At 41.7% G+C, this 26,794-nt stretch overlaps 1 protein-coding gene across 6 annotated transcripts; it reads left to right on the top strand.

The window, feature by feature from the left end:
- Positions 1-238: 238 nt before the first annotated feature.
- Positions 239-25,445, top strand: LOC133962267 (eukaryotic translation initiation factor 4 gamma 3-like). 6 transcript variants are annotated; one of them, XR_009922103.1, is made up of 9 exons: positions 239-416; positions 1,476-1,534; positions 1,622-1,701; positions 2,067-2,147; positions 4,578-4,731; positions 21,024-21,139; positions 23,316-23,435; positions 23,671-23,826; positions 24,125-25,445. XR_009922103.1 is itself a non-coding variant. In XM_062397800.1 (5 exons), the coding sequence occupies exons 3-5, from the start codon at positions 23,412-23,414 to the stop codon at positions 24,341-24,343; spliced, it is 399 nt and encodes a 132-aa protein (XP_062253784.1). In that variant the 5' UTR covers positions 2,154-4,731; positions 21,024-21,167; positions 23,316-23,411; the 3' UTR covers positions 24,344-25,445. The 6 variants fall into 6 exon arrangements, 1 of the variants encoding a protein (XP_062253784.1); XR_009922100.1 differs by having other exon boundaries at positions 21,024-21,167; XR_009922101.1 differs by lacking the exon at positions 21,024-21,139.
- Positions 25,446-26,794: the final 1,349 nt, after the last annotated feature.

The following is a 26,794-nucleotide window of genomic DNA, read 5'->3' as shown; positions in this document are numbered from 1 at the left end:
GAATTTCCGAAATAATTATCCCAGAAAAACAGATTTTTTTTTTTTTTTAAGTGAATGTAATATGCTTCTGTAGAAGAAAGCTTATTTTAAGTTGTAAACATATTTAGGGTGTTTTTTTCTCACTTCTGTAAGTCCTATAGTGACCATTTCTTTATGCAAATTAGGTGATGTCGTCATTTAGCGACATCTAGTGACTTTTAGGACAGCCAATAGCTACTTTCCTTACTGAGGAGTTGGCAACACTGCACTCGCCACTGAAAGCAGCTGAGGATCAGAGATTAAGAGCTGAGTTGGTGAAAGTTTGATTCCCAGGATTTACACGGGGATCTCGATACGGAGCACAGGGCCGTTTCCGAGGCTGCCTCTTCACAACATGGGTCCGACCAACGTCATCCACAAGTTCTCCTCCGAAGCAGGTAAGTACATGCAGCTCTCTCCCGGCGTTAGCACTTAGCTGTTAGCCTCCTATCTCACTGAGTCCAATGTATGCTCAGACAATCTCCGGCTGCCCACTTGTTACACCACGTGTGTGTGTGTGTGTGAGGTGGAACTAGCGCCTATAACCAATGTAACTAAAGCACGTGTAACCAGTTGTGACAGTGGACCTTTGCAACTAATACGGTTTACTTAATTGTTGCAAAAGTTGCTTCATATTTATATTAACCAGTCATATGAGATTATAATTATGTAATGATGTTATTACACTATATAAAAGTTAGCAATGTTTGACTGGGCTATATATACCGTTATGAATCATCCCCTACTGTACTTTTCATTTATAGAATGAATGCATCACGCTGAGTTGAGTTCTTCATGTTTGATTTACACTTTCACTGTGTTATATCTTGAAATCCACGCCTGAATGGGATTAGTTCAGTCAATCAATACAAGTCTATGGGACAGCCAGATTGTTATGTTTTTTCAGCCTTGATTGACACTATTTAAGACAAGCAATAGCCTTTGTAGTGAGTTCATCTCATGCTAAACCACTTTGGTAAGTTGCCTCACAACTAACTACACTTGAGCTGCTTTCAGACAGGCAATGAACTGGGTATGCAGGAACTCAAATGTCTGAGTCGGAGCCTCCAGAGTTTCTGCACACTTTCTTTGTTCGGCCCATTGTATAAAGTCAGCAGAGGTCGTTGTAAGAACAAAGTAGGAGTTACCATGCTGGATTCACCACGAGCGAGTGGAGGGTTTGATGATGCTTCTAACACGCAACATGCCAAAATAAATAAATAAATAATAATATCTCCGGGTGAAAATGAGGGGTCATAAACATAGGTAACACAGCCGAAGATCCAACTTACACTGGAATTTGTGTGCTGTTATCAAAATCACGTGATTTCTGCAGCAAAATTAATACCGGCTTTACTATGTTGTATTATTAGAGACTTGAAATTAACACAACTTTGTTTCTATTATGCCTTATTAATCTCTCTGAGGCTCACTGGCTTTTCCTCTCTGTGTTTCAGTATTGGTCTCAACTGTGCCTTAGGAACGACAGAGATGAGACCATTCATTGAGGCCTCAGGTTTCGTTTCTGACAGAAGAAGCACACACACCATTTGGTGTGTAAAAATATATCTCATCATACTTTCTTCTGTTATGCTTTATATAGAGGAACTATATGGCGACTTTGAGGATTTGGAAACGGGAAAAGTCCACAAAGGCCAAAAGGAGCCGCAGGATCAAGCTGATGTATGTCAAGTTTCCTTCAAATATCTGAAACTAAGCTAATTTACCACTGCTGCTATATTTCTGTTTGGTTAGTTTAGTTTGCATATCAACATTGCTGTGTTAAAACAGACCGAATGTTCCAGTGGTCTGTTCCATGGTTGAACACTTAAAATACCTTGGACAATAATACACTCTATCTTACCCCAACTCGTCTTGCAATTGTACAACACTATCATCCAAACCATCATGTTTCTTTACCATGCTCTCTGTAACAAACCAGACAAAACTAACACGCATAACCTGGCTGAGGCAGATGGCCGCCCACACTGAGTCTAGCTCTGGCCGATGTTTCTTCCAGTTAATGAGGGAGTTGTTTCTCTCCACAGTTGCCGAACAACTTCGATCCGCATTACCCCATCATCCTCGGAGGTCTGGGCTCCAGTGAAGGCAACATAGGATACCTGCAGGTACGTTCAGTGGTTTGCTCATCACTAATTGTGCTATGAAATTGTTGATACTATAAATTAACCAAGTTTGGGTTTATTTAAAGCTGCACTCATCAATATTAAGGTGATAATCATGAATTCTCTTCAAAGATTCGAAGTCCCTTAATATATAATTGCTGGTTGTGAAAACATTTGGACCATTTGGAGGCTTTTACATCAAACAAATTAAAAAAATGGGTCTTATTGGTCATGCATTTTATTTGATACCCTGTAGCGCCTCCCAGAAGGGAGGAGGGCAAACAGTCTGTGGCTGGGGTGAGAGCTGTCCTTGACAATGCTGCGCGCTCTCCGCAGACATCTCTTGCCCTGGACAGCTGCAATGGTGGGGAGTGAGAAACTGGTGATGCGTTGGGCAGTTTTCACCACCCTCTGCAGTGACTTCCGGTCCGCAACAGAGCAGCTGCCATACCACACTGAGATGCAGTTGGTGAGGATGCTCTCGATGGTGCAGCGGTAAAAATTCACCAGAATCTGAGGAGACAGATGAGCTGTCCTCAGTCTCCTCAGGAAGAAGAGACACTGGTGAGCTTTCTTGACCAGGGTTGAGGTGTTGAGGGTCCAAGAGAGGTCCTCAGAGATGTGGACACCCAGGAACTTGAAGCTGGTGACACGCTCGACCTCCCTCCCGTTGATATGGATGGGGGTGTGTGTGCCGCCTTTCTTCCTGAAGTCCATGATGAGCTCTTTGGTCTTCTTGGTGTTGAGAGCCAGGTTGTTGTTGCCGCACCACGCGTCCAGGTGCTGGACCTCTTCTATGTAGGCCGACTCATCGTTGTTGCTGATGAGGCCAATCAGCGTAGTATCATCTGCAAACTTGACAAAAGTATTAGTTACATGTACAGGAATGCAGTCGTACGTGAATAGTGAGTAGAGGAGAGGACTTAGCACACAGCGTTGAAGCACCCCGGTGTTCAGGAGGTGTGGTTCTCTAACCTAACAGACTGGGGTCTGTTGGATAGGAAGTCCAGTATCCAGTTGCAGAGGGAAGGGTTGATGCCTAAATCGCAGAGTTTTGTGATCAGTTTGGAGGGAATAATTGAGTTGAAAGCTGAACTGAAGTCTATGAACAGCATTCTTACATAGGAGTTGTTATTGTCCAGGTGAGAAAGTGCGGAGTGAAGTGCCGTGGAGATGGCATCCTCCGTACTCCTGTTCTGGCGGTAGGCGAATTGAAAGGGGTCCAGTGTGGGTGGTAAGCACAGGCCCTGAACACGGGTCCAGGGATGCCATCAGGGCCAGCAGCCTTACGTGTGTTGATCCTGCTCAGTGCAGCACACATGTCGATGGAGGAGAGTGTGAGGGGCTGGTGGTCTGAAGTAAGCACAGCCTTGATAGCCGCCTCCTGGTTTTCCCTGTCAAAGCGAGCATAAAAGGTGTTGAGCTCGTCAGGGAAGGAGGCATCACTGTTTTGGAGGGAGGTTCTAATCCACATTATGGCAAGAACCACTCAACTAAGTTAAGAAAACCTACAGTTCATCATTACTTTAACACAGAAAGGTCATTAAATCCGAAAATTTCAAGAACTTTGAATGTATCCTCAAGTTCAGTCGCGAAAACAATCAAACGCTATGATGAAACTGTCTCTCATGAGGACCGCCCAAGGACAGGATGACGGAGGATTACCGCTGCTGCTGAGGATAAATTCATTAGAGTTACCAGCCTCAGAAACCTGGGGCCTAGGATGAGTTGGACCACAGAGTGAAGGCAAAGCAGCCAACAAGTGCTAAGCATCTCTGGGAACACTTCCACTGTTGGAAAACCTTTCCAGGTGACTACCTCATGAAGCGGATTGATAGGAGTCCAAGAGCGTGCAAAAGTGTCATCGAAGCAGAAGGTGGCTTCTTTGAAGAATCTAAAATATAAAATACTCTGGTTTGTTTAACCCTTTGCTACGGATCACATATACTCTGATGGGAAATGGTGATTGATGGGGATGGTAAATTAGGTACTGTTAGAAGAATTGTATACAAGTTATCATGTGCTGAATGTATTGCTGATGCAGAGTGTGACAGTCTGACATTTGTGTGCAGTCTAGCACCTCTGAGTGCCACATCATGCTTTGCAATAACCACAAATAGTCTCATTATCTCACTGAAGTATGTTTCTTGCCATATAAGGAAATGTACCGAAAGCAAGGAACTTGCCTGGAGAGATGTGACGGTCAAGATGGTTTTTCTTATAGTATGCAAATGTACCCCACCTCTGAGCTTTTGAATAAATACACTGTGAAAGGGAAGTACCGTCGAAGTTTGCTGCGACCTACTCAAAGGTGCGGACTTCCCTTGCAAGTAAAAACTACGTACGAGTGTATGTGTGGTGTTTGATTCATGGATTCTTACAACATTGATACATGTCTGGGTGAAATTCCCTCGACATTTTTGGTCCTTCGAGCTGGATGCCAGACCAGGGGAACAGATCGAGAGGGAACTGAAGACTGTGCACAGCCAAAGTCCTGTGAGGTGAATTCTTCCCAGGCCAGTTTGACCTGACCTGTTCCTTGGACTGGATTGACGGCATCCGAACAAAAAGAAGACGATTCAAACAGGTACGACATGACACAATTGTAAAAACTAGGTTTGAGTCCTGCGTCAAAGACGGGGTTTGAGTCCCGCGTCAAAGACAGGGTTAGAGTCCCGTGTCAAAGACACAGTTAAAATCTCGCGTCAAAGACGGAGTTAAAGTCTCAGCTGCTTTTGCTAGACATCTCAGCAAAAGCAGTAGCCATGAAAAAAAAACAGGAACAGATAGACACACACTTCTCAGCTGATGCTACAGTATTGCACGACATGCAACATGCAGCCACTACCCAAAAAAAACAGGGCTGGCTGAAAAAAGGAGCCAAACTTGTAGATGATATCTACACATGACCCGAAGGAAAACCTATCCTTCCAAAATCATTATACAAATGGGCTGATATATTGAGCCATGGGCCTTGCCATGTCTCAACAGGGGGAATGGTGGGCCTAGTAAACAAACAGTATACAACCTATGGTTATAATCTCTATTCTAAAAAATTTTGTGCAGCTTGTATTACATGTGCGAGACATAATCCACGGGGAAACATAAGACCAAGACGAGGGGCTTTTCCCACTCCACGGTATCCATTTCATACCATCCACAGCCCTGACGGAGATGGTGATATCGACCTTGAGGATGAAGACACAGAACTGTAGCAACATTGAAAGATTTAACTTTTCCCTCTGAGTGTAAATAAAATGAAGGTGTTATGAATATGATGGTCATGCAGAAATCTTGAAAAAGAGATGCTATGACTTGACAGAGAGGATTTGACATTCATTAATGATGAACAGGAGGGCAATGTTAGAAGAATTGTATATAAGTTATCATGTGCTGAATGTATTGCTGATGCAGAGTGTGACAGTCTGACATTTGTGTGCAGTCTAGCACCTCTGAGTGCCACATCATGCTTTGCAATAACCACAAATAGTCTCATTATCTCACTGAAGTATGTTTCTTGCCATATAAGGAAATGTACCGAAAGCAAGGAACTTGCCTGGAGAGATGTGACGGTCAAGACGGTTTTTCTTATAGTATGCAATGTAAATCTGGTTGGATTCAAACATATCATACTTACCGTCATTAGAAAATGCTGCACAATACTGTAGCAGCTTGCTTGGTGGAATTGCTGATTCTGAGATGTGAATGTGAATCATCTTCACCATTAGTCGTGTGCAGGAGCTATGTGCCTCATTGGTGATGATATAGAGGTCTTACCGGGTGACTGCCGGATCTAGACATGCATACTACCTGGAATGAGATGCATTAGTGGTTGGTATTTCACCTAGACACCTAGTGTTTTAAATCAATATGTTGCATATGTACTTGTCAGGTATTGACCATATAATTTCTGTAACATGACTTGAGCATGAATATCAACCAAAGAAGTGCTCTGAAAACTTACACTGGCAATCTAAAGCTTTTGTCAGGCGGCTTTGAATTCCACATCATTAATTGTTTGGTATTTACTTGGTGGCTCTTGTGCTATTTTCTGTTGAACAGTGCAAAAAGTGAGATGGACATAGGCTGCATTGACAAAAGGAACACTAAAGCCATCTTTTTCTTGACACAAAAGACCTAAGAGAAGAGACAAGTTGTCAGTCTTACTTCAACGTTGCACAGATGCCAGCGGAATGATGAAAAATATTTCGCTCAGGGAGGGTAGGGTTTGGAGAATTGGCGTGCTTACACAAAACGTTCATGAACTAATTATTTTCGAGAGATCTGGGACTATAAAAGACAAAAGTAATAGAAAAATTGTAGATGAATCAATAAAATTTAAAGTTGGATCGATTAACAATAATAGATTCTATCAAACCTTAGACACTGGGTTGCCGACTTTTCTTATCACCAAATCAGACATATAACTGAGTGTGAGCCTGGATGAAGCCTCCACTCTCCTGGGGGAGGACCAGTTGTGGAAAGGAGGTTTGGATTAATTAATGAAAACAATAAAATTATCAAATAAGAATAATACAAATCTGTAATCATTGCTTATTGTCGCGGGGCACCACCCTGGTTACAGGGACCAACAATTAAATCTTTAAATATCAGTCTCAATGATATAAGTTATATTAATAATCTCAATATTTAGTATTAATGATTATATAATAAACAATGAAGGGTTTTAAGTTCGAACACAGGCTATAGTAATCCAGCTGTATTCACATACATATGCACAAATAATCACAGAAATACAAATACTTTAATTACAAAAGTATTTATTAAAAGGGGGAAATAAAGTTCATGTTATTTCAATGATTCTTCATTTAACAAACTCCAATATTTCCAGGATGGCAACAACAGCAGCAGCACTTATCACAATTAAGACCACGCATGTGATACGGGGTATCTGTGTGTGCGTGTGGTCGTGTGTGTGTCTGCCTGTCTGTGTGTGTGAGAAAGAAAAGGGGGAAGTGGCTATGGCGTAATGACGAGGTCACGTGGTGACGTCATCTGGCCGAATTCAAGGTGATGTTACATTCACGTACTTTCAAGATGGAGGTTGCCTAGTGAAGCCACGTTGCGAAAAGCAAAATGGCTGCCGGTCACTGACCTTAACAAAGGGGATCTTTAAGACAAAGGGATGTCTTATCTCATGGTTTTGGCGCCGAATGGCGTCGAGATGTATAAAGGCTCTTTAAATCTAGATTTCTCCATGTAACATGAAATGTATAGATGTAGGTCGGGACGTGTGTAAAAACAGGTTTAGGAGAAAAGAGAGCAAGAGAGAGAGAGAGAGATAGAGAGATCAGGAAAGCTCTCAAAACATCGTCAGAGACAAACTTCCAGCGAAGTAGACAGTCCAGTTACGTGAGATTTATCTTTTTTCAACAGATGTAAATCTCCGCACAATATCTCTGACGGTAATACGCAAAAAGGATGCGTCGGCTCTGTACCGCGCGCTTCTCAAAAACACAGTAAACAAAGGAACCGGATGTGACGTCTCGGCCCGCCGTGTAGCACGGCTAAAACAGATCAGCGATCTACAAACAAACATACAATCGAACAAATGACACGCTAAGTATTTAAACTAGTCTCTGCCCAGACAATAAAGCCTCTTACTGTGACCTCCGCGGTGTTGCTTGCGCGTGGGGCGCGGATTCCCGGAAGTCCAGTGAATGTCTCGTTAAACCTCAGGATGCGTGCGAACGGGCGGATTCCTGGAAAACAAATCAATGAAGACCTGGCCTCTTAAGTGGTGCTCCGGTGGGTCTCGTGGTTGCAACGGAGGTCAGCGCTGGGCAGAATAGAGCGAACTTCTCTTGCTCTTGGAACGGGATTTTGCTTCGTCTCTTCTCTGACGGGATACTGCTTCGTCTCTTCTGCAGGGATGAACAGCGGTTGACGCAGCTGTGGATTTGGAAAGAAAGTCTCTGAGCTCGGCCAGCGAGCGAGTTCATGTGCACGGCCTTTTCAAGTTAAAAACAAAAAATAGTCTCTATCATAGTAAGACCAAACTTAAGATAAAGACAATGAAAGAAATGAAAGAAAAAAACTCTGGTTGCCCCCTTTAGCAACTAAATCATCTGGAAAGACCCGGAGGGGTCTGTTGACGTCTTCAGAGCAGGAAAAAATGGCAGCGATTATTGATGTCTCAGTGATTTTATTCTACCTGAGAGGTCCTGCCTCCTTGAGGTGCAGATCATAGGATGATGCTGGCTTTAAGCCAATTGAATGTCAGAGTTGGACCTCAGTGGGCGGGGCTTGGAACTCAGCGGAGGTCATGAAGGCTCTTCAGGACATTTTTCAACCACCAGGGGGAGATTCTCAGGCCTGCTGGAGAATGTTTTCCCTCCAAAAGTTTTACAATCCTTTGTCCTCACTGTCGGCTCCAGTGTCTGGTGCTCAGCCTCTGGACTGTGGCCCAACAGCAGCTACAACCCGAGTTCGTAGCAGCTGCTCCAAGCATCCGTAGCTATCTTCAAGCTACAGCATCTACAACCGGAGCTCGTAGCAGCTGCACCAAGCATCCGTAGCTAACTTCAAGCTACAGCAGCTACTACCGACGCTCATAGCAGCTACTACCGGGGTTCGAAGTAGCTGCTACGGGGCTCGTAGTAGCTGCTACGGCCCCTCGAGCGGAGGTTGGGGGGGGGGGGGGGGGAAGAGCGTGGAGAGCACAACACTCACGAACCTGCGTGCGATCACCGTTCACCGTGGACTCCGACGCCGTCTTCTCGCTAAGACTCGCCAGCCGTCCTCAATTAATTGTTCAATAACATTATTAATAGTCGAACATGAAAACTCCTGTAAAGTCTCTCCCTATCCCCCACCACTACATACTAGCCCCCCACCCCCTCACACACACGGCACAACATGCTAACGGCACTAGCCTCCACACAAATACCAGAATTATAAAAAAAAAAAATACTTACATTTCCCTCGTCTTCAGTATTGCGATGGAAAGATGGCACCGATCCCTCTTTCAATAACAACCTTTTTAGAGAATCCGTTGTTATATTGGCCCAGGTTGATAAAACAGTCCAATTCAAAGTGGTGGCAGGAACGTTGCCATCATATATGAACTCAATCCATCTCAATCTTGTGTCTTCTGAAGCTGGAGTCACATGAAGACATTTGTGCAGCCGACCACTGAGCATCTCGGTTGTCGAATTCGATTCATGCTGCTAGTTAGCTTATCCAAGTATTTCCAAGGCTTGCAAGAATGAAATGGCTGCCGGACACCATAGACTGTCTAAAAAGTGGGTGGGTCCATCCATGGGTGGGTCGAGTGGTAGTGGGGGAGTGCAAAGCTCTATGGGGGCATGGGCATGTTGCGACTATGACATTTATTTCGGTCGTAATTCCATTGGACGCACTCTAGCACATAGTTTCTGAAATAGAGGAACCACAACAAATCGCGGGAGTTGTTTTTTTCCAGAGTTTTTGGGAAGGTAGACATGCCAGATACCCAAAATAATGTGTAGAAGCACTACAAAAGTGGAATTTTCATAATATGTCCCCTTTAAAAACTACATTCAGACTTATGGTTGTAGTTGTGCACATGAAAGCTTGTAACATCCGCTATGGCCAGTAGAGGGTGCATGCCAACATTTTAAACCACTGTACATGTCGTTATAAACCGCCTTGTCGTGATTCTTAAATGTGTTACCGCTTTCAGTTTGTGTCTCAATGAGAGGATCAGATGACTCCACCTGCTTCCCAACAGATGCTGCTTCTACTGTAACATATGAAGGTCTTTAGTGCTGCGGCTGTTCAGTGTAAAAAAAAAAAACGTCTGGCCGTAGACACAGCTGGACGTGTTGTATAAACATTAGAAGGTAGAGGTTAGTAGTGAGTGAACTGTGAATTTGCATTGGCATAATGCCTTTCCTAACTCCTCATCCTGACCAAAAATAAATGCCTACCCCTTCCTTAAATTTGACCCTGACTCTAAAACAAACTCTTAACCCTTGTATAGCTCTAACCAAAAGTGGGTCAGAAGGTGAGTACCGGCCAAAATGTGCTCACTTTCCCAACCCCTACTCTCTGGAGCTTAAGTGATTCTGTGTTCTGTTTGAGCTCACCTTCGTAGCTATATAGCAGCGATGTCTTCTCTCTCTCTCTCCCTCTTGCTCCACTGCTCTCTATGCTCTGAGTGTCTCTAATGTTTACTTAATCCTCAGCCTCCCTTAACAGTAGATGTACTTGTAATAAATGTAGTAAGTTGATAGCGATGGAGGCGAGAACCTCCGTTAGTTCTAGTTAGCAAGCAACCGCTAGCCATTGCGGAGCCACCTAGCTTAGCACGTAGCTTAGCCTTAACTATCAGTCCCTCGACTTTTCCCCTGCAGCAGGGAGCCCAGAGCGGCTAAGTGACGGTCCGGAGGGGGAATAGTGCTAGTCTTAAAAAGCCCACGATTAAAGAGCCACCAGCTCACGTGTTAAATAGATTCGCTCCACTCAGCGACGCACCCGCTGAGAAACAAACTGATTATTGGCGACTTGGTTCTGAGAAACGTCAGGTTAGCGACACCAGCGACCACAGTCAACTGTATCCCACGGGTCAGAGCCGGCGACATCAAATCTAAACTGAAGTTGCTAGCTAAAACCAACATAGATACAATAAAATCGTTATTCACGTCGGCAGCAATGACTCCCGACTTCGCGGAGGTCACTAAAGTTAATGTTGAGTCGGTGTGTGCTTTCGCAAAAACTGTCGTACACACTTGTTTTCTCTGGCCCGCTCCCTAATACAACAGGTGATGATATGTTTAGCCGCATGTTGTCTTTTAACCGCTGGCTGTCGAGGTGGTGTCCTGTAAATGGTGTGGGCTTTGTAGATAATTGGCAAACATTTTGGACAAAACCTGGCCTTGTTAGGAGAGACGGCGTTCATCCCTCTTGGGATGGAACAGCTCTCTTATCTAGGAATATTACTCAGTCTATTACATGACAACCCATATTTGGGACCAGGAAGCAGAGCTGCAGTGCACTTCTCTGCGCTCCCTCTGGATCAGTCACAAAACCCCATAGAGATTGTGTCTGTCCACCATCCGATTTAATTATTTAAATTAAACAATAACAGAGCGAGAACTCCACACAACAGATTTTCAACCGTTTTTGAGCTGCGGCACATTTTCTACATTTACAAATTCCCGGGGCACAGCACCAACCAAAATGACACTCTATGGCCTAACACAGTACATATAATACATATATAACTTCTAAATGTATTAAAAAGTAAAATTTGTAATCATTTCAGCCCTTTATTACTCTTACCTTTAATGGGCACAGACATTCAGAGCACTGGGCAGAAATCACTTCACCTCAACACCCACCGTGGGCCTTCACGATGCTTTGTTTTTATTAAACAGTCGGATTCCCCTGGTCCGCACCAGTTCTAAGTCAGCTGCTAGGCGCCAGCCGAGGCGCACCGCCGGAGGGGGCCCCCCCGCACGAACGGAGGGTTCCCCCAGCGGGTGCCGTAGCTGAGGTGATCCGCGAGAAGGGACAGACACGCGTCCGACCGCCGTACCCGCCCCCCTCCGACCGGTCCCCGCCTTCCTCACCGGCGACGGACACCGCCCCGTGGTCCAAGAGAAAGAAAGCCCCCGCATCAGCGATACCGTGAGGCTCCGTGGACGAGGACCCTCCCCCCCACAAAAAAAAACGTTGAGGCGTGCCACACACCGAGCCTCTGTCAATGTGGAGAGGAGGGCGAAGGGGCGACTGCTCCCCCAGCCGCGGCACGTGCCCAGCGGTTTAACCACAAATACCAATGAACATCAGCCAATGATATCTGTGAAAGTCAAGATTATTACGGAGGTGCCGATGTCAGTAAAAAAGGCGAATATAGGCCGCTACCGATGTACCGATAATTAGATATTAGATAATTTCCCATGGCACATCTGACAATCTCTCATGGCACACTAGTGTGCCGCGAGACACTGGTTGAAAATCACTGACCTAAGCTACAAATCATTTGAATGTCTTGTTCTTAGTCTTCCATGCCAATCCAGGAAACACCAACAGCCAATCATATTTTATGTAGTTTACCGTGCTCCGGGAGCTTATACGGAATTTTTTACGGAATTCCCTGAGTTTTTATCCAACCTAGTCCTAAAGACCAATAACATTTTTATTGTTGGTGACGTTAAAATTCCTGTTGACAATAATAAAGAGCCTTAGCGTAGCATTTATTTTGATACGAGACTCAATTGGTTTCAGTCAGTGTGTACATCAACCTACTCATTGTTGTAACCACGCACTTGACCCTGTATTATCGTACGGTGTCGGAATTGAACATTAACATTGCTTCCGCGCAATCCAGTTCTATCAGACCATAATTTAATAACCTTTGATTTTTCAATAACTGAATATATGCCACTAATAAAAAACTAATTTTCTAGAAGTCTGCCTGATGGTGCTGTAGCTAAATTTAAGGAAATAATTCAATATAAACCTGTATTATCTGTCGATATCAACAACAAATTCTTTAAAAGCCCGAGCTCCATTGAGATCGACCACCTCGTAGATAGCTCTGCAGACTCATTACGATTAACATTATAGTCAATAGCGCCTCTAAAAAAGAAACATCTAAAACACAGTAAATTAGCTCCTTGGTATAATTCCAAGACACCGGAGTTAAAACAAGTATCAAGAAAATTAGAAAGATGGTGGCGCTCTAACAACAGTGTTGAAAATCTCCTAGACTGGAAGAGTAGTGTTAAAGCTTATAAGAAGGCTCTCCACAAAGCAAGAGCTGCCTACTATTCAAAACTAATAGAAGATAATAAAACAACCCCAGGTTTCTTTTCAGCACTGTGGCCAGGCTGACAGAGACTCACACCTCCAATGAACCCAGTCTTCTTCGATCCGTAAATAGCTGTATCTTTATGACCTTTTTTAATGATAAAATTCTATTAGAAATAAAATCAACCATCTCCTGCCCTCAATTGGCACTAATACCCTCCCAAAAACAGACATCTCAGAAACGACTGAGAATCCTACCCATTATTTAGACAGGTTCTCTCTGATCACCCGGGATCAGTTTACCAAAATAATCTCTGGTGATATCCTGTATCTTAGACGACATTGCCCTTGCTTCCAATGAAACAGTCAGGAACTTGGGAGAGATCTTCGATCCTGATTTGTCCTTTAATTCTCACTTAAAGCAAATTTCTAGGATGGCCTTTTTCCACTTGCGTAATATCTAAAAAATCTGACATGTCCTTTGTTAAAAGATGCAGAAAAACTAGTCCACGCCTTTGTTACATTGAGACTGGACTATTGTAATTCATTACTATCAGGCTCCAGCAGTAAGTTGTTAAAGACTGCAGCTTGTCTAAAATGTTCTTCAATGATACTGAAACAACCCTTAAGTTATTTATCTTTTAATACAATCAATAATATATATTTTTGTCCCCTTTAGGAGTAAGAGGAGGTATCCACCCCTTTAACATATAAATATTTAATAGAATCATATTTAGTGGCTTGTGTATATATACACAGTATATGCATATATCTATATATCTATATGTATATATAGTCCCTGATAGTGTCAGAACACAAGAACCTGCTGAATGTTGCATCAGTAAAGATACAGACACTGATGTACATGTTTTTATCTCATTACACCAGGATCACTGGTCTTATTGTAAAATCTTAACAACAGAGAACTTCTGTCTCAAGTTTCTTCTTTATTCTATTCTACTTGTTTTCATGTTCATGTACAGTTCTTGCGTCATCTGCAGGCAGACGTCACCACTGACTCTGATTCTTTCAGTTAATGAGGAGTTTGTTTTCAATGTGTTTCTCTATAATTTGTTTAAGTCTTGACCTTTTATGTAAAAAGCCTTGGGATTATGTGTATTCGGTTTTGGCTCTGTGGAACCGGTCTATCCGTTGTGTTTTACCTGCGTTGTGTGTCAGTTTGTGAAGTAGAGGACCGGGACAGGACTTGTATTGCTACTGAATATGTATTTTCTGTTCAATGTTTCTGCAGAAGAGAAACAGCGCTGGTCATTCTGACTAGAGAAGGGAAAATAAACACAATGTCTGCACGTCTACCAGTAGAGGGCACCAGACCCATGTACACCTATAACACCCAATACAATAAACAACAATAATTTACGAAAGCTGAGGAATATTTGGTGGAATGCAATATCAGTTTAAATACCTGCTGCATATACAAATAAGGTTTAATGGAAATTCCATGCTTTCTAATTGAGACAAAGGAACGCAGATCAAGTTGATTTCCACCTCCTGAAGACCTGCTGATAAAGTGCAGGACTCAGATGGATCATCCTCTAGAGAAGGTCCAGAGTTGGCTTCACCACATTGGGTTCCACATGTGTCTTCTACAAATATAGCAGCATTCCTTTTTGCAGGACCTCTCTGCCGTTAAATCTGACATCACTCCCAGAATGCAATGCTGTTTGCAGTATATTGCAATGTTTATAAATATTTCCCAGAATGCATTGTTTTCTATTGTTTTCTATACGCATCTGGCGACAACCCGGCGATCGCGGCGAGCAGAAGAAAAATACCTGACGCGGGTATCGGTGCAGATCGCAGCCATAGTGAACAGCGCCACTGAGTTACATGGGGACGGGCGTGAATGTGACGGGGCTTACACTGCTGCCAGTCAGACTGACGGTCAGAACTGATCAGTGTAATGTGTCGTAAGATCTGTTGTTGATTTTCCAGCCCAGTTTGGTACAAACTCCCGAATTCTATATTTCCTGAATCCAAAGTCTACCTCGTGTGGAGACACCTTTGTTTCAAATTCAATCATTATATTCTACGTCTCTTTTCTCTGTGCTCCCCGTGTCAGTATCTCAGCACGTGTCACCATGTACGAGATGTAGTGTTGTGTGTAACCCAGATCTCCTGGGCCTGAGTTCGTAAACACAAAAAATGAATATGATCTCAGAAGAATATTTGAAACGAATCTTATCTTTTGATTTAACTCTTCTAATTAATATTAAAGACCACCACAACTGTATTTTAAAAGTCAAAACTTTCACAGGTGTTTATTTACAATATGAAATAAATGAAATTGTTGTGAGCTCCTCTCTCAGGAAGTAAAATATTTACAAAAATAAAATAAATGCACAACATTTATATGAAATGTAACTGAGGAATTTTTTCAAATGCACAAAATAAAATACAGGGTCTCTTTAAATTATTTAACCCGTTCCTATGAATTCTCAATTCACCCTTTAAATCACTGAAAAAAGGTAAATAAAATCTTTAACTTTCACAGGTCTCTGAATCAAAACAAAACAATAATCAACTTTAAATTAACTCACTAACATCACATGTGGACCCACTCCAGAAATTATAAACTGGAGACGCAGTTGCAAGCCTGTAGTGATGCATCAGTTCAATACTCACAGGTCCAAACGAGGAGCAATAGGGCAATGACATTCACAGATAGGGGTGATGGCAGTCACAATCCAAACACAGGCAGCACACAGCAACGAAAATCCGGGAAGAATAAAACAGCAGGGTCCATCCACCAGCAACCATCTCAGGTTCTCCCTCCCTCTCTTCACAGACGTCCGTCTCCTTTAATTACATGAACTCTTTTGAGCCATAATATCATCACGCTAAATCGTACTGACTTAACGTTAGCCGTTCTAGCATTGAAAACAACAACAGTGCTAAAGCTATGATATCCCAACACGTGATGCTATGTTAGCGGGTGGCTAATTACATTACACAGCGGTCTTTTCCACTACAACATTTAGTTACAGCTCACAATTTAAGGCATACACTTTATATTTACCTTTGGCAGGTTACATAGAAGACTTATATCAGGACCACGAGTAGTCGACCTCGACGACACCTCTTAAATGTTTCCCACAGCACTACACTTTTCCTCTAGCCTGACTTTGTCAGACTCACAATTCTAGTCTGAATGTGAGTCTGAGACCGCTCCATTGGGCTGTGATTATGGGGCGTGTTTCAACTGACCAGGAAATAAAATTCCTCTTTGCTCAATTGGATCGACCTACAACCAATCTGACGTATGTTAAGCAACGCATTGTGAGTTATTTACTAACGCCGGGTTCACACCGGACGCTGAAGCGATGCCAAAGCGACCCTTCAGCGCAGCGTCAAGCCTTAAATAACAGCTGGCTCCCATCCACTCCCATGTTAAAACTTTGTGCGGGTCACACCGGAGGCTGAAGGGTTAGGTTAGGCTGCCTTGCGCGTGCAACGATCGTTTCGGCGTCGAGTCTATTTTTTGCACTTGACGCGAGTGTATCACACCAGGAAACACACTGAAAAACAATCTTAAACTATATTGATGACATATTTTATATGATATAAATGATCAAATATGCATCCCATACTTTGAAGTCCCCTTCTGTTGTCCTGGAGTTTTAATTTGACCAATGACATTTATTAAATGTCCCCCTCCGCCCATCCACTACAGCCACACAAGCAGTGATACAGATAAAAAGAGAGAGAGTGGGCTACGTATTCTCCACATAGGCTTGAGTGGAGAATACGTAATTTACCCCCGACACCCGACATTTAACGGAGCAAACAGCGAAGTTCTTCAACATGGATGACATTAAATTAATAATTGAAGTGGAGAAGTGCAGTGAGTTGTATGATCCTCGGAACATGTTGTATAAAGACAACACCAAGAAAGACAAATGTTGGGACGCTGTTGCTTAATGTTGGAGCAACAAGTAAGTGTATGCTTTAATCTACTGGATCAACGGGTGATATTATTAGCGCTGCCCGGCGGTTCAGCGTCGCTCCAGTGTCCGGTGTGAACAGCCAAGCGCCGGCGCGATATGGATTAGCGCGGTGCTTTGGCGTCGCCTCCACGTTCTCTGTTCCTCTTTCAAAATGAATACGCTGTCGATGTCTTCTAAAACAGACTCAATGGCAGCATCTACACATCTCAGGTCTCCAGCGGCAGGCACGTTTGTTGAAAACAAATTCAACCCAAGGGCACTTTGATGACGTGGTTGATTACGTTACCGTTGATCATCTGTCCATCATCGTATAAAGCCCGCCCTGACAATCTGATTGGTCCGGATGATTTCGAACCGGGCATAATTTCTCCCCAAAGCAGCGACTCCAGACCGAACTTCCCGACCTCAAATGTTGTGGGCGGGGCTAAATTCGTCTGGCATCCAGGCTATTTTTCCTCAGGACTCCGGACAAAAAATTTTAAGATCCATTTATTAGTCCCAAACACATGCACAGACATGCAAAGGCACACTCATGCAGGTAGGGAAATTTAATCTCTGCTTTTTACCCATCTGGTGCAGGGCACACAGAGCAGTGAGCAACCATGTACGGCGCTTGGGGAGCATATGTAGGGGGAGTAAGGTTTCTTGCTCAGGGGCACTAGACAGGGTAGGGAGACTCTTGGATTTTTGGACAGATCAATCCAGGTTCGTCTTTTGTTGTCTCTCCGTGGAGTCGAACCAGAGACCTTCTCTGCCCATAGTCCAAGTTTCTGCCACTAGACCACCGCCTCTCCTCTCTTCATGTCCCTCCCCATACCAGATGGATGACTTGGACTGGCTGTGAATTTGCTGCTACCCAATGAGAAATGAAGAAACTGAATGACTGACACAAAACTGAGAAAAAGTTAGATTTCACATTAAAAGCACTCAAGTCAAGTTTCTCGTCTTCTCAATCACAGAGCCTTTTAACCACACATCTATTCATTGATTTACTTTTTTAACTGTAAAAAGCTAAACTTATTAACTGTACGCGGCTGTTAGAACATATACAAAATACATAAATGAAAATAAAATGGATTGGATTATATTCGCAAGAAGTATATATCGTCTCACGTGTCATTTTTACTTATAGCATTTTGACGTAGTATTATATACTATACAAACACTTTGCTCTATAAGTTCAGAGAGAGACTTATATGCCTGTGTTCAGAACCTCTCTAACTACCTACATACTGAATATCAAACATTTTTACTGTATGGATTTGGAGATTTTTTAAGTAAAGTCAAACATGTGTACAATCAAATCAGTTAATTTCTGGATATTTCAAAATACTATAAAAACACTTTGCTCAATAATTCCAGAGAGAGACTGATATGTATGTGTTCAGGACCTCTCTCACTACCACCACACTGAATATGTGAGAGCGTGGCATGGGGATAGAGCGGGTGCTCTGCAACAAGAAGGTTGCTGGTTTGAATCCCACTCTTTCCCATCTGCATACCTAAGTGTCCTTGGCAAGATACTGAACCCCTAAATGGCCCCTCATAAAATGTTGAGTGTACTAAAAATATAAGTTGCTTTGGACAAAAGTGTCATCTAAATGACATGTAATATCAAACATTTTTAATGTATATATATTTTTTTTACTGCTCAGCATTTAATTTGCGCTATTGTTTTTTCAAAATTCCCAAAATTCCTGAGCTTATCTTCCCATGGAAAGTTTCCGGAAACTCCTGGAAGTTTACCGGAAAAGTTCTGCCCATTTGCAACCCTATTCAGAATCAAGTCCATTAAGTTGTACACACTCATAGATGTCGGTCCTTTCATCAACTTTCACAAATTATTCCCTGAGAAAACACTAAGACTGTCAAAAAACGAATATCTTGGGCTAGAGTGGTCGTCCTCTGACCAGAAGGTTACCAGTACAATCCCAGTCTTCCCCATTTGCATGCCTAAGTATCCTTGGGCAAGGTGCTTAATCCCCTTTCCACATAGTTTGCTGCTCTACCTTTGCAGTTGTTCTTGTGTAATTTACAGGGGTGAAAACAACAGATGACGTCTTTAATTATCTAGTTTTGTCACATCTGAAGGAGATGCTGAACATCTCTACCAATGTTTTAGTTTGCAGCGGAAGATGTGTCAACTTTCTGATGTCAGGATGTCGATGGGGAGCTCATTCCACCATTTAGGAGCCAGGACAGCAAACTGTCGTGATTTGTATATGTGACCTTTCACCACCACACTCATCTCTCTCTTTATGTAGCTGTCGAACATATGTACCAGTCTCTTGCAGGAGACCAGGAGGAGGAGACCATGATGGCATCAAGAGACTGTTACCAGTCCAGTCGGCATCTGAAAACTCAAATAGCAGCATTGGCTGTTTTACTTTTAAAACGGCTTTTTATTGTCAACGTAACACAAGAGCGGAGTCAAAACCTATATTTTTGGAGTGCTCTCTGGAAGGCTCCACCCTCAACCTTCTTTGGCTCATAGATGAGCGTGCCTGACATAGAGTATCAGTCTTCTATGACAGAATCACAGAAAATTGATGACATTGTAACCTGTGATGACAAAGAATATGAGTTTTCTATGTTATAAGAGGAACTTGTGGTGACAAAGAAGATGAGTCTCTTATGTTCCCAAAGCAGCCTTCTTCACTTAGGAGAGCTGGATTCCAAGACACACATACTACTCCAGCTTGATCCTGTAGAAGATCTTCTAGGTCATGAGAATCAGAGATTTCACGCCCATCAAGACCAAGAGTTGTCTCCTCATTTTCCTCATCGACCCTAAGTCTGAAATGATTGCAACCAGCCATATTAAAACTCTGGATAAGGAAAATCGAAAGCATATTTTCAAATGCATATCAATCAGTCTATTAAGTATATACGGTTATATTTCCAGCTTTATTTTGTCGATCTACCTATGGTCAGCTTGTCAGAAAAGAAGCTAGCTAGCTAACAGCGAGTTAGCATTGTACATATTTCTCTTTCTCACTAGTAATGGATTGTAAATAAAAGTGACTTGCTCCAGATGTGCAAAAGCAGCTGTGTGAAATCAATGATAGGTGTTGCATAGTGAAGACATATTGCATGGGTTTATATTCTGTAAAAATTAACCCATGTGTAAAAGTTTTGTAGAAATTTTAAATTATAATGCAAGAAAAGAAATCGGAAACTAATGATTTGTTGAAATCTAATTAAGATATTTGAAAAAAAGTTAGAATATAAAAAATTAAAATACATTTATTTCAAAAACATAGCATGCTTTAACTGGAATTTTTTTCCAAAAGTGACAACGTAACAATTCAAATAAGGATCTGTAATGAACAAAAACAAGTTAATTGGGGAAGACCGATTCAAAGTTGAGCCGTGTAACCTTCATTGATCTCAGTTTTCTCTAATGTGAAAGTGTCAGTGGTCATAGATTCCGTTGATGTCTTGTTACACTTAATATTGATTGGTTCCTTCCAATCAATATTGGCAAGAGTAACCAGACCTGAGTCGGTGTATTCACTCATGCAGGAAGTCTTGTTTTAAACCTGTTTTGTTTGTTACTTATTGAAAATTTGGAATTCTAAACATTGTCCAAGGGCTGGGTGATATATCCAGAATTATAGCAATAAATGTCACATCAGTTTTTTTTATAAGTTTAAAGGCAGATTTTTGCTCTCTTCTTGCACAAACATAATCATATCCGAGTACTTCTACTTGCATGCAAAAAATCCTAAAGTCTCTGAATTGAAGCCCTGATCCACGAATTATGGTTATTTTCCTCAGGAACCGGTTGGAAAAGTTCTGTCTGTAGCAAGACAGTGTCTGAAGCAACTGACAGTCAGTTCCCATGTACATGTCTGAAAGCAACTAGATTTGCATATGGTGTCAGTGTCATTGGCTACACTAAATGTTTCAATGATTGTTTCAAGCCTGATTTATCAAACACTTTTAGTTGTCAGCACTGAAAACTTCCTCCTTACTGTTGACTCACCCTTCTTGTTGCACCATTGACTTAACCTAGGCCCTCTCAGAGTAGCTGATAATGAAAACTGAACCTGTTTGTACTTTAGATTAAAGCATGGCAGCATGCAGAAATGAGTCGGTCTCTGGGATCATACTTAATGTCTTCTGTGTTTATCTCCAATCTAACCTACAGTTTGTTCAGAGGACTCAGATACAGACTGCTAGGCCCACCATCCGGACGAACCGGCCTCCATACAGCCTAGCTCACAGACTCGTACAGCTGTCTACACCAGTGATTCTCAAATGGGGGTACGCGTACCCCTGGGGGTACTTGAAGGTACTCCAGGGGGTACTTGGGATTTTTTTTCTTTATATTTAAAATTAGCATCCATTCAAAAATCCTTGAAAAATTGTTACTTAACAAATATTCAATATAATATAAGTGTAAGTTTATGAACTAAATTTTATATTCAGTAGGCTTTTCAATTTAATTATCCTAAAAAAAACAGAATCTCCCCCATACCGATGGTTTGACCCAACCTGGCACACGCCACCTGTCATCGCCTTTCATCACCTGCCTTGAAAACTTCAACAATTGGGTCGAGTTGAAGTGCAGCAGCAATACTGCTGAAACACGGAGGGACAAGCGCCAAAGAAGGCGAAACCAGAGCAGAGAGCCTTCCCTAAACAACACCGTGAGAGCTTGTGCCTCTTCGAAGGGGCGCTAAAACGTAAAAGTTTTCCGTTGTGAAGTTAATGATTCATGACAAGAAGTCCGCGTCTCTACCGGTACCCTTTCAAAATAAAAGCATGTAATACAAAAGCGGAAATGAAATTGTATGACCTTAAAGCGAACAAATATTTCACAATAAAATAACAAAGACACTTCACCAATATTAACATTAACATAGATTGGGTTATTTACACTTTTTGTTTTTTTCTGTGGGGAGAGATTTGCCAACAGTGGCATTAAGCCACCACATCTTCAGCGGTATCTCCAGACAAAACATGAAAGTCATGTTGCTAAGCCACCTGAGTTTTTTAAGAGGAAACTTTCTGAATTCAGGTCATCTCAAGACACGATGTGAAAAGCCTCCCAGAAGCAAGCGGAAACAAACAAGGATTCTTTTCGATCCTTAAAGGAGATATTTTAAGATGATAAATATAAAAAAAATATGTTTTGAGCCAATCTTTTATTTAAAACTAAGTTAATGATTCATTTTTTGGGAAGAAGTGTTTAGCTATAATTAAGTTCATGAGTTCAGTTTGAGAACATATCTTTATTATGATCCCAAAAGAGGTCACTTTAAGTTGATAATTATTTTGATGTGCACAAATCTTTATTTATATTGAGATAATAATAAAAGTCTAGTTATTTTTATATCTTTTTATTTCCAAATAGTTTAAGAGAGACCACTACAAATAAGCAATGTTATGGAAATTGATGGAGTTTTAAATTTGAATGTGTCTAGTTACAAGGACTAATAAATCACATTACATCTTTCTTTCAACCAAAAATGCTTTGCGCTGGTCAGGGGGTACTCGGCAGAATTTTTTCTTCAAAGGGGGTACGTCACTGAAAAAAGGTTGAGAACCACTGGTCTACACCACTAATCAGCCAATCACGATGAACAGGGCACCCCTGCCTTTCCCTACCCCGCAGGCTGCAAAGTGCGACATCCCACAGGTGAAAGAAACACACTGTCCGGTTTACAGTTAATGTTTGCTCTCATTCAGGGGTAGGGGATCCTTTTTTCCACGTTATCACTATATTGCAAATTGGGATCAGTAGCATCTACTTAAATATGTTCTGCAGACGGCTCACATTAAACACAGGCATTTTGCCTCTGATATAACTGAATGACACTTACATAAAAATACTTATTTTGATTCACAAAATCTGGATCCACACTAGATTTCACCTGTTACAGAAATTACCACTCTAAACATCAAGATCCTGTAAAAGTGAAACTGTAACAATAAAACATAACCACCTTTGTGGAGGAGCTAATCAGCTGTCTGGTAAAATGGGTGTGGATGAAATTTTGAAACTGAAAATGTTAGGGAACTCTGCAATTCATTTATCATTATGTTACTTATCAATAGTTGAATGCTTTGGAAATGTGCTAAAATTAAATGCATACAATTTAATTGGAATGCTATAAGATAAAATCTTGTATTTATATATTTTCTTGTATTCTTTCAATTTATAGTTTGTGTCCATGGTTAATGGATTTGATACATCATGTATAAGTTCTTAGCACTGTGTAACTATAAGCATACAGCCCAGTGATTGCTGTTTTGTTTAAAATCACATTATTGGCAGTAGAGAAAAAACACATAAATCAAGAGCTGGTAATGTGCTATCATTCAGCAAGGGTCACCTTTAAGGGTCCACTAGTAGTTTTTGATCACTACTATTGGGGGGTTCATTGCTCCTCCTGATTTTCAGTTCATTGTGTGTATTTCTGTGTGTGTGTTGCAGATGAACCAAAACAGGTTGCCATCTTGAGTCGTGGATTCTCGGGTGATATCCAGTGGACATGATTTCACACCTGCCTTTGTAGATTTTGGCAGACAGATGGTTGGAGGACGAGGTGCTCCAGTAAGTTACTTATAAACAAACATTCGCCTCCACTTTCTAGCTTCTGTTTCAGTCAACACTTGATAACAAGCTGCTTTTAAGTAAGTGAGGGTCACCTAAATGATATTCATGTTGCCTTTATTACGAAACTCAAACAAAATTTAAACACTGGAATTGAAAATCCGTTATGTTGGCCAATTTAAAAGATATTGAGTCATGGTAATAATACTGTTTTTACCTTTCTTCCTGTTTAAAGCTTATAAACCTTGGGGCACAAGGACCACCGACCAGGAAGATCTTTACGAGCCTGTCTGTGCACGACAGTGTTCACCTAAAGAAATCAGGGAATGCCTGGAAACCAGGCATGAAGAGGGAAAGCCTCCCAGCGGAACCAGAGTCACATATAACACAGGTAGGACCAAATATACACAAAATAAAATCAACAAAGCAGTGAGCACATATAGAAATTACATTTACAGTGTTTTCTGATAATTAATGTTAGTCTACGTGATTGAAGGTTTTTTCAAAGTATTGGAAATTCCACTAAAAATGATGTTTAAATCTGTAAATATAGGAAAATCATTGTCACCTTTTATTTTCCTTATAACTAGTAGCTTAACAACAGTAGTCGTTTTTCTTGTGGAGCGAAAGATTGGTCTTTGTGCTTGATGACCTCAGAGTTTAAGTGCCTTATGACCTATTCCCCTCAGGACCTCTTCAAGAAGGGCCACAGTATCCTGAACAAGGTGACGCCTGAGAAGTTCAACCATCTGATGAAGCAGGTGTGGGATTTGACCATCGAAACGGAGGAGCGGCTCAAAGGAGTCGTGGACCTGGTGTTTGAGAAAGCCATCGACGAGCCCAGCTTCTCGGTGACCTACGGGAACATGTGCGGCTGTCTCGCCACAGTAAGGAGGCCGCTTAGTTGAGCAGAGAAGTGTGTCAACCGTGGAACGAGAGTGTCAGAATCAGAAGTATTTTATTGCTTTACACATATAAGGAATTTGCTCTGGTTATTGGTGCATACAATGAACATAGAAACATAAAACGCAATAAATATAACATACATAGGATAAGCAATAAAAAATGGAAAACCAGTATATATTTACTCACTGTTAAATTCTTATTTACTCACTTTTTTCCAATATTTATACAAAGTAGCATTTATTTTACATAAACATTTCTGAATACAAATATATGAACGATAAAAGATATAAAAAGTGAAGTAAAAAGTGAAATGCAAAATGCAAAACAGTAAACAGTGTCCGATTGCAATATGCAAATGTAATATAGTATAATATAATATGAGATAATGTGTTAATTTAACACATCCTTGAGGTGTGGGGGTGGAATAAAAGTCAGAGTCAGGTGGGGGTCCCGGGCCTTGTTGATGAGGCCAACTGCAGCCGGGAAGAAGCTGGTCTTGTGGCAGGCGGTTTTGGTCCTGATGGACCGCAGCCTCCTGCCCGAGGGAAGAACCTCAAAGAGTTTGTGACCCGGGTGGGAAGGATCAGCCACAATCTGGCCTGCACGCCTCAGGGTCCTCGAGGCAAACAGGTCCTGTAGAGATGGCAGATTGCAGCCGATTACCTTCTCAGCAGAACGAATGATACGCTGCAGCCTCCTTTTGTCGTTTGCGGTGGAAGCAGCGAACCAGATGGTGATGGAGGAGGTGAGGATGGACTCGATGATGCAGGTGTAGTGCACCATCATTGTCTTTAGCAGGTTGAATTTCTTCAGCTGCCGCAGGAAGAACATCCTCTGTTGACCTCTTTTGGTGATGGAGCTGATGTTCAGCTCCCATTTGAGGTCCTGGGAGATGATGGTGCCCAGGAAGCAGAAGGACTCCGCAGTGACGACTGGGGCATCTCTCAGGGTGTTGGGGGTGGGTGGGGCTGGGTTCCTTCTGAAGTCCACAACCATATCTTGTGTTTGTAATGTAATTGTTTGAATTGGATTTGGAGAAGTACATAAATATAGCTTTTTCGTAAACTGCCGCATTCATCAGATGCAAATAAATTGATTGGAGGAGTTAAGTGATTTTTTAACCATCTATTGGAGGGGTGTGCACACAGTGTGTCAACATGCAGTCAACATCTTGCTAAATGTTTATGCAGCAAATGGATCAATTGGTTAATATTCAGCTCTGCCTTGATGCAGAATAATGCTGTGAAAAGCAACACAATTCAGTGTTGAAGAGGTTTTATTTTTTTGATGCCTCTAGAGTCTAAACCAGACGACACACTATTTATTAGGGAGTTTGAAAATCAATCACAAATAATCCTTAAAAACACAATTTATTAAACAACTCTATTAACAAGAATTCTAGAGAAACTATTACATTTTCTGTCTGCCATCATTTGTTAACATAACCTTACATATATTAGTCATTAAAATCAAAATAATCCAGATACGAAAATGTTAATTTGTTGATATATAAAAACAAATGTTAAACCTGCAGAAAATTCCTATTTTTTTCAGGGTTAGCTCATTACTTATTTTATTTGAATGCTTATGTTCTCTACTGAATTCATTCCACTTACTGTTCATCTGCAGCTCAAAGTGCCCACAATCCATTTTGGATGTGTGTGCCAGAAGTGAATCAGCACAACTGAATAAATATATGAAAGGACTGGTAAACTATGAGCCTTGTAATATCACAATGAGCCCCTATTTTAAGGGGACTTGAAACTATGAGCTGCTCTTATAAAGCAGACGTAATGAAATACAGAATCTCCTTAGGAGGACTTAATCAATATAACTACACTTTTTTACTAAATCATTATCTGTGTTGTTTTTTTCCCTTGTCCATTTATGGTGGATGAGAATTGAGGTGGATAAAACGGTTAAACTGATCTTACAAAAACTGGGAATAAAGCAGCGTCTTGGTGCAGTCTATCACCCGCAGAGTCAAGGGATGTGCGAAAGAATGAATGGTGTTTTGAAAAATCGTATTGCTAAAATATGTCAGCACACAGGTTTGAACTGGATAGCAGCACTTCCACTGGCGTTAATGGTATGTCGCTCTAGTGAGCTACGTGATTTACATATGACACCTCATGAGTTGATTACGGGAAGACTGATGCCAACACCTTGTTTACGTACAAGTGGAAAGGGTCCAAGTCTGGCTCTTTTGGAAGATGAAATGCGGGCGTATGTCACATATATGGTTAATCTGCATACAAGAATATCCACATATGTTTCTGACAGGCAAAGAAAAGAGGAGGTGCAAGAGAAGCTTGATGAGCAAAAAAGGAACCCAGTGCAACCTGGAGACAAGGTATTCGTGAAAGTGTTTAGAAGAAAGTGGTATAACGAGCGCCGTGAAGGACCGTTTGAAGTGGTTCGCAGTACTGGAACCGCGGTCCAGGTTAAAGGAT

Source organism: Platichthys flesus, chromosome 10 (assembly GCF_949316205.1).
Source record: "Platichthys flesus chromosome 10, fPlaFle2.1, whole genome shotgun sequence".
In the NCBI taxonomy this organism is placed as follows: Eukaryota; Metazoa; Chordata; class Actinopteri; order Pleuronectiformes; family Pleuronectidae; genus Platichthys; species Platichthys flesus.
This window is presented reverse-complemented; position numbering and strand designations above follow the sequence as displayed.